The sequence below is a fragment of the Chrysochloris asiatica genome, unplaced genomic scaffold (assembly GCF_000296735.1).
Source record: "Chrysochloris asiatica unplaced genomic scaffold, ChrAsi1.0 scaffold00057, whole genome shotgun sequence".
Taxonomy (NCBI): Eukaryota; Metazoa; Chordata; class Mammalia; order Afrosoricida; family Chrysochloridae; genus Chrysochloris; species Chrysochloris asiatica.
The window spans coordinates 16,501,231-16,509,850 of NW_006408575.1; the positions used below are offsets into that span (position 1 = coordinate 16,501,231).

General features: G+C 39.0%; 1 protein-coding gene across 1 annotated transcript in view; it reads right to left on the minus strand.

Moving 5' to 3' along the window:
* Positions 1–7,278: 7,278 nt before the first annotated feature.
* Positions 7,279–8,620, minus strand: part of HAVCR2 (hepatitis A virus cellular receptor 2) — a 37,790-nt gene continuing 36,448 nt past the window's right edge. Inside the window, exons 6-7 of the mRNA XM_006863956.1 lie at positions 8,226–8,262; positions 7,279–7,438 (exon numbers count right to left, since the gene is read on the minus strand). Of these exons, the coding sequence (XP_006864018.1) occupies positions 7,279–7,438; positions 8,226–8,262 (197 nt within the window). The remainder of the gene's footprint in view (positions 7,439–8,225; positions 8,263–8,620) is intronic.

Here is an 8,620-nt window from a genome sequence, read left to right on the forward strand (position 1 = left end):
TCACCGTAGTGACACCGTATAGGGTTTCTAAGGAGTGGCTGGTAGGTTTGAACCACCGACCTTGTGGTTCAAACTGACCTTTTGGTCTAGCACATTATACTGCACCACACCAGGACTCCAGTCTTCCTTCTAATCATTATGTGGCTATTGTCCTAATACATAAAATGTTGTACTTCAAGACAGATCTTTAAATGTTATTTTTGATGAACACTATGCCATTCCTCTTCAATTTCTCATTCCCAGTATGGAAATTCTTATGAACAGCACCAGAATATTGTCAGATACAGTGACAGAAGATGAGCTGTTTATAAGAATTTCATCTTCAAGTACCATATCTGACAATGTTACACTGCTATTCATAAGGTTTTCAGTAACTGTACATTCAGAAGTGGTCTGCCTCTCCTTCTTCCTAATCTGTCTTAGTCCGGAAGCTCCACTGACTGTCCACCATGGGTGACCCTGCTGGTATTTAAAATACCAGTGGCATAGCTTCCAGCAACATGCAAGCCACCTCAGTACAACAAACTGACAGATGAGTGGTGGAGACTCTAACATGCAGGTCTACTATTGTGTTTGGACATCAATCTGCCCCATTGGACTATGCCTTTCTTGAAGGAAAAACATGAATCTTAGTATTTGTGGTGCCATATCTAAGCTTGGAAGAAGTACAGCCACAGTGCTCCTTGGAGGCCAGGATGGCCAAACTTAGTCTCTCATACTTCAGACATGTTGTCAGGAGGTACCAGTAGCTGGAGAAGAATATCATGTTTGGTAAGGTGCAGGGTCAGAGAAAAAGAGGAAGACCCCCAGTGAGATAGACTGGCAAAGTGGCAGCATCAATGGGATCAAGCATGGCAACAATTGTGAGGTTGGCCCAGGACTAGGCAGTGTTTCATTCTATTGTGCATAGGGTCGCTATGAGTTGGTACTGACTTGATGGCACCTAACAACAACAATCTAAGCTTGAATTTTTCAATATAGTAGAATCCATATACTCACTCATTCAGTATACAAATACTTATTTAGCACCTATAATGCATGAAATATTACACTAGTCTCCTGGGATACAACATGAATGATAGAGTTTACTTTCTAATTGGGGATCAAAGAAGACAGGTCACAAAAATGTAAACAAAAATAGACTTTCAGATTGAGAAAAAATGTTTAAGTAAGATGGTTAAATAAAGCTCTTAGAAGTCATTTATGGAGGAAACTGAAAGATAAAAATTAGGCAACTCAGCAAACAGTTGGATAGGATATTCCAACAATGGAAATAGCTACTGAAAAGGCGCTGAAACCAGAAAGGTTTAATCTGCTCTAGAAGCAGAAAGATCAGAGTGGTTACAACAGAGAGATTAAGGAGAGGCTGGTGAATCAGAAGGCCAAGTCCATGAGAAACTATGGAAAGGTCTAAAATAATAGCATGATCTGATCTGGATCATGATTTTTAAGTTAAAAAAAAAAAAAAAACTTAGGGAGATGGAGCGGCTGGGGACTTTAGACCCAGAGAGGGGGAGGGGCTGTGTGCTGATGATGGGGTTGGGGTGGAGGGAGCAGGCTTGCAGGGTATACCCTTTGGTTGGTTGATGATGCATGGAGGGGATTGTAACCATGGCAATGAAACGATATATGATAGGATGAATGTAAAGCTAATGTTCTCCTATGTAAACTATCACATAATCCACAATTAAATATTAAAAAAAAATAAATAAATAAAAAACTTATGAGAGGGGACTATTAGGGGAGCAAAAGTAGAATGTTGTTTTTAGGTGCCTTCAAGTCTGTTCTTACTCAGCAAGCCCCTGCATAACAGAAGGAAGCACTGCCAAGTCCTACACCATCCTCACAATTCTAACACTTGAGCCCACTGCAGCTTCCACTGTGTCAATCTCTATCATTGGGAGTTTTCCTCTTTTAAGCTAACCGTCCACTTTACCAAGTATGATATCCTTCCCCAGGGACTGGTCCCTCCTGATAATATGTCCAAAGTACGAAAAACAAAGTCTCACCATTCTGGCTTCTACAGAGCATTCTAGTTGTACTTCTCTCAACACAAATTCATTTGTTCTTCTGGCAGTCCATGGTACTTTCAATATTCTCCTCCAACATCATAACTCAAATCCATCAATTCTTCTCAGTCTTCCTTATTCAGTGTGTAATTTAACATGCATACAAGGTTATTGAAAATACCATGACTTGAGTCAGGTTCACCTTAGTCTTCAAACTAAAAGCTTTGCTCTTTAATACTCTAAAGAGGTCTTTTGCAACAGATTTGCCTAATGCAATACATCATTTGATTTCTTGACTGCTGTTTCCATGACTGTTGATTGTGGATCCACTCAAAATGAAGTTTCTAACAACCTCAATCTTCTCTCCATTTATAATGAAGTTATTTATTTGTATAGTTATGAGGATATTTGTTTTTCTTTACACTGAGGTACACTGAGATTTGTACTTGTGGTTCACAGTCCAGGGTTTATCATACAGCCACACACCAAGCCTCCTAATACTGTATGTTGTTGTTAAGTGCCATCGAGTCGGTTCTGATGTATTGGGTTTCAAACACAGCTGGTGTGTTTGAACTGCTGACCTTGTGGTTTGCAGCCCAGTGCTGATCCTATAGCAACATACCATGGCTATCCAAAAAGGGACTTCTTATATTTCCTGTATTCTGACATGAGTCAATGTCCTTCCACAAAGAGTGAAACAGTAAGGTACAATGTGTGCCTGTGTGTGTATGAAAGAGTACAGAGAACAATCTAGAACTGTGCTGTCTAATATTAGAGCCACCACTCATACATGGCTGCTGAGCACTTAAAATGTAGCTAGTAAGAATTGAGTAATCTAAAGAGAAAGATTCTGCTTATCAAGGACCAAGCTAGATTGCTAATTAATGGACATAAAAAACTCAAATGGAGGCTGAATCCAAAAGAACTCAAAATGGAGGTAGGGTTCACAGTAATCTGCAGCCAAGTGTTTTCAAATTTAAGCTTTAATATACATTACACTTTGTATCAGAAGACGGGGGAAGAATGCAAAAGTTAAAGTGAATAAAACATCTTTTAAAGCAAATGGAAGAAATGAGGAGGTAAAAGAGCTGAACAGAAAATGTGAAAGGGCAGCTAGAGAAGACAAGTATTGGAGTTAGAAATCAAAAGGGAAGAACACACTCAGAATTTCTTAAACTGAAAGAACTGAGGAAAAATTCAAGCCTCGATTATAATACTGAAAGACTCTGTAGGCAAAACATTGAATGATGTAGAAACCATCAAAAAAGATGGAAGGAGTTCACAAACTCACTGTACAAAAAAATAAATGATAGATGTTCAGCCATTTCATGAAGTAGAATCAATAGTACTGAAGGAAGAAGTCAAAGTCCATCAGCAAAGAACAAGGCTCTGGAATTGATGGAATATAAATTGAAATCATTCAACAAACTGATACAACACTGAAGGCACTCACTCATCTATGCCAAGAAATTTGGAAGACAACTACCTGGCCAGTGGTTTGGAAGTGATCCATATTTGTGCCCATTCCAAAGAGGGGTGATCCAATGGAATGTGGAAATCATTGGGCAATAACATTAATATCATATGCAATTAAATTTTTGGTAAAGATGACTCAAAAACAGTTGCAACAGTGCTTTAACAGTTTGATGACAGAGGTTCAAGCTGAATTCAAATGAGGAAGTGGAATGAGAGATATCCTTGCTGACATCACACGGATCTTGGCTGAAAGCAAAGAATTCCTGAAACATGTTGATCTGTGGTTTACTGACAATGCAAAGGCTTTTGACAGTGTGGATCATAAAAAGCTATGGACAACATTTTGGAGAATGAGTATTCTGAAACATTTAATTGTGCTCATGAGGAACCTGTATAACGAACAAGAGGCAGTCATTGAAACAGAACTCGTGGACACTGAATGTTTAAACTCAGGAAAGGTGTGTAACCAGGTTGTGTTCTTTCACCATACTTATTCAATCAGTATGCTGAGCAAATAATTAGAGAAACTGGATTGTGTGAAAAAGCATGTGTCAGCAGGATTGAAGAAAGACTCATTAACAACCTGTGATATGCAGATTATACAACCTTGTTTGCTGAAACCAAAGAGGACTTAAAATACAATACGTGAAGCTAAGAGGACTTAAAATAGATGAAGATCAAAGGCCACAGCCTTCAGTATGGGTTGCACCTCAGTGTAAAGAAAACAAAAATCCTCAACACTGAACCAATAAATAATATCATGACAAATGGAGAAAAATTGAAGTTGTTAAAGACTTTATTTTGCTTGGATCCACTATCAACACTCAAGGAACCAACAATCAAGAAATCAAAAGACATATTGCACTAGACTAATCTGCTGCATAAGACCCCTTAAAGTATCTAAGAGCAAAGAGGTCAGTTTAGGACTAAGGTACACCTGACGCAAGCCATAGTATTTTCAATAACCTCATATGTATGTTTCTCTGCTATTCATAAGGTTTTCAGAAACTTTGTCTCTCATACTTCAGACATATTGTCAGGAAAGACCAGTTGCTGGAGAACAATATCATGTTTGGTAAGGTGGAGGGTCAGAGAAAAAGAGGAAGACCCCCAGCAAGATGGATTGGCAAAGTTGCAGCATCAATGGGCTCAAGCGTGGCAACAATTGTGAGGTTGGCCCAGGATTGGACAGTGTTTCATTCTGTTGTGCATAGGGTCACTATGAGTCAATACCAACTTGATGGCACCTAAAAACAACAACATATGTATGTGAAAGTTGGACAGTGAATAAGGAAGACCATAGAAGAATTGATGCATTTGAGTTATGGTATAGGAGAATAATACTGAAAATAGCATGGACTTCCAGAAGAAGAAACAAATCTGTGTTGGAGGAAATACAGCCAGAATGCTCCTTAGAAGCCAGGATGTCCAGACTTCGTCTTTCATACTTTGGACATATTATCAGGAGGGACCAGTCCCTGGAGAAGGACATCATGCCTGGTAAAATAGAAGGTCAGTGAGAAAGAAGAGATGGATTGGCACAATGGCAGCATCAGTGGGCTCAAGCATAACAGTAATTGTGAGATTGGTGCAGGATCAGGCAATGTTTCATTCTGTTGGGCATAAGGTTCCTATGAGTTGGAACTGACTAGAGAGCACCTAACAACAACAACAAAATGAGTTGGAATCAACTTGCTGGAAGTGTGTTTGGGCAAAGAGCAATTTTTAAAACTATGCATTCTATACTTTAAAAATGTAAATGATTGAACTTATTTTCTGGCTCTTTTAATACCATGTTTGCATGATAATAAGTAAAATTATATTGGTTTTCATTTATTTTTATTCATATAACATTTTTTCTTATATCTAAAAAGAAAAGGATTGAGCTTGCCTACTCAGTACAGCTCTGCAGCGAAGTGGTTACGAATTGGGCTGCGAACCTCAGGGTCAGCAGTTAGAAACTACCAGCTGTTCCGCAGGAGAAAGATCAGGCGTTCTGCTCCCATAAAGATTTACAGCCTCGGAAACCCTGTATAGGGTCACTAAGAGTCGGAACCTACTCCACGGCACATAGCAACAACAACTCAGTACACTGAGTTGATAGGGAGGGACAAACTAGACTTCAGCTATCAAAAATGGGGAGCTATAAAGGCACAAAGTGGCTGGCTTACAAGCTTTCATGAGGTTTCTTAATGTCAGAATGAGGTGAGTAAGGTAGAATCCCCACTGAATAGTTTTCCTCTTGTCAAAATGGGTCTGGTAAAAGAGGATGGGGATGATGGGGATAGGATTTCATGATTCAGTTGTGAGTAATTGTTATCAAGAATAACGGTGATTGTTACAACTGTAAATGTAGGTGAGATGTAACTAAAAGGGCAGCAGTTGAACTGTCATTTCAGGAACAAAGGACCCTTGGACATCAAAAGGGAAGAACATGAGAGGAGCAAGGGATCCTAACCAGAAAAGCAGTAACAACAGAGATGGTGGAAGAGGTGATGGCATAGAGAGACAGAGCAGCAGAGGACTTATAGGTCCATGGACTGAGAAACGCAGTATGCCTGCAGGTAGGAGGCTGGCTAGCAAAATGTGCCCAATGGACATTTAAATGAGTATATATTTTCAGTGTGGTGGTGGTGGTGGCTGTGTACCGTGGAGTCGGTTCCGACTCATAGCGACCCTGTAACAGGGTTTCCAAGGCTGTAAATCTTTACGGGAGCAGAACGCCTCATCTTTCTCCCATGGAACAGCTAGTAGTTTCGAACTGCTGACCTTGCGGTTCACAGCCCAATTCATAACCATTACGCTATGTTTAAAAAGGGAGTCTTAGTGTGGTGCTGTGGGTTAATGCGCCAGACTGCAAAGCCGTTTGAACCGCAAGGTTGGTGGTTCAAGCTCACCAGCTGCTTCTCGGAAACCCTATACAGGGTTGCTATGGGCGGGAACTGACTCGACGGCACTTCACAACAACAACAACATGTGTAAAAAGAATTGAGTTGTGCCAAAAATATAAAATACACACTGAAACTGAGACTTAGAGTACAAATGAATGTAAACTAGCTCATGAATAATTTTTATATTTATTCCATATTCAAGTGACAATATTTTAGATGTATTCTGTTAAATAAAATACATTATTTAAATTAATTTATTGTTTCTTTTTAACTTTTTAAAAATGTGACTAGTAGAAATGTTTTACTTTTAAATTTTTATTGTATTTCTTTAGGACACTGCTGGTCTAAATGGATATATATCAGTTATAACACTCATTACTCCCCGGGGGTAGGATTGGAAAGAAGAGTTTGATATGCATGACAGGAAAAGGAATTTCAGTTTTAACTTAAACTCTTAAACTTTTCTGGATTTAAAACAAAAAATATTTAATTCCAAATTCTAGTATCAGATCATTGGTGATCTATAAGAATCACATAGGGATCTGGTTAAAATGTAGATTTTCATTCTTACAGATCACCGGTGATCTGTAAGAGTTACCTGGGGATCTGGAGTGGAAATACAATTTTTCAGCAGGGATTCAACCCAAAATTAACTGGTTCAAAGCCCTGTCCTGCTCTAACTCCTCTGATTAGCTGCCCCAGCATTGGAGAAAGTGGTGCCCACCCAACTTAGTGCAGTTCAATATCCATGAGAGCCAGTCCTCTTCAGAAAATGGGGACCTTGCTCTGTGGCCTTGGACAGTACCTCCCAAACCATTCAACTGACACATTTCATAGATTTAAGAAAGAACAGTAAGCACAAAAATGAAGTGGTTGAATCTGAAAGACTTGAAAGGCAGTTGTCAGGGCCGCTGCTCACTGCTGACATAGCTGTAATATTCATTTGGATCCTCCATTTCATAAACATTCTCCTCAATAGTGTAGATGTTTTCCTCTGAGCGCATCCCCTCTGCTCCTGCATTTGCTAACCCTGAGAGAGAGAGACTGGCCAGAGAAACAAGCCTGTGGGATGGAATATTACAGTTCAGTTAGTAATTCCCAAGGCAATATAGAATCTGAGAAGAGGTTTTGCTAAAGATACAGTAACCACCTTTGACTGGATTCTGACTGCAAGGAAGGGGAAACTATCAAGCAGCAATAAAATTATTTGGGGAGCATTGAAGAAATTTAAATTAAGGTTAATTTTCATAGGTATAAAAATGGTATTGGGTTATCTAAGGGAATATCGGTATTCCTAGGAGATGCAAGCTGCAGTGTTTAGGTAAAGTGTCAGGATGTTTGCAATTTCTTTACAATAGGTTCAGAAAAGAATTGTATACATAAAACATATACAGATAAAACAACTGTATCAGAGTGTGAAATGGTGAGTTTTGGTGAAGAGTTCTATTATTCCTTGCATTGTTATTTCAGTTCTTCTGTGGGCTTGAACAATTTCAAAATGAAAACCCAGAAGAAATGAATCTGTATCTAATCAGATTTGATTTGAAATGTTATTTTCATTTACCAACCATTCGACTAACCTTAAGTAAATTAGGTTTTCTTTTCTTACTCATTCAATAAACGTTTTATTTATTCATTCAAGAAATAAAATCAATGCTTTTATTCATTCACAATATATCCATCTATTGTAGATATGCAAATTATCAGCAGAGGATCCAACTGAAATGAACCAGTTCAAAACCGTGGTTGAATTTGCATTTCATAATGACTTCTCAGAGCAAAGATCAAAGCCATTTAGAGCAGGAACACCAAGATTCCCACCTCTCCCCACCCACTCCATTATCCTTACCTGGAGTTCTGCAACTTCTCTTTCTTATGAAAATGCCCTGGGTAAAAGGGGGAGGAAAATCAATAAAAATTCTTTATGATTATAAAACTAATATGATTTAAGTAACATAGGCTCACTGTTGTTATTACTAAGTGTTGTGGAGTCGATTCGAACTCACAGCAACCCTGTATAGGGTTTCCGAGGAGTGGCTGGTGGGTTTGAACCACCCACCCTGTGGTTAGCAGTCCAGTGCTTATCCTACAGTGTCACACCAGGACTCTATGGACTCACTAGATGGAAGAATTGTTTTGGGAAACCTGTTCTAACCTTGCTGTTGTTATTAAGTTCCATCGAGTCAGTTCTGACTGATAGCAACCCTGCATAGGGTTTCCAAGGAATAGCTGGTGAATTTGAAC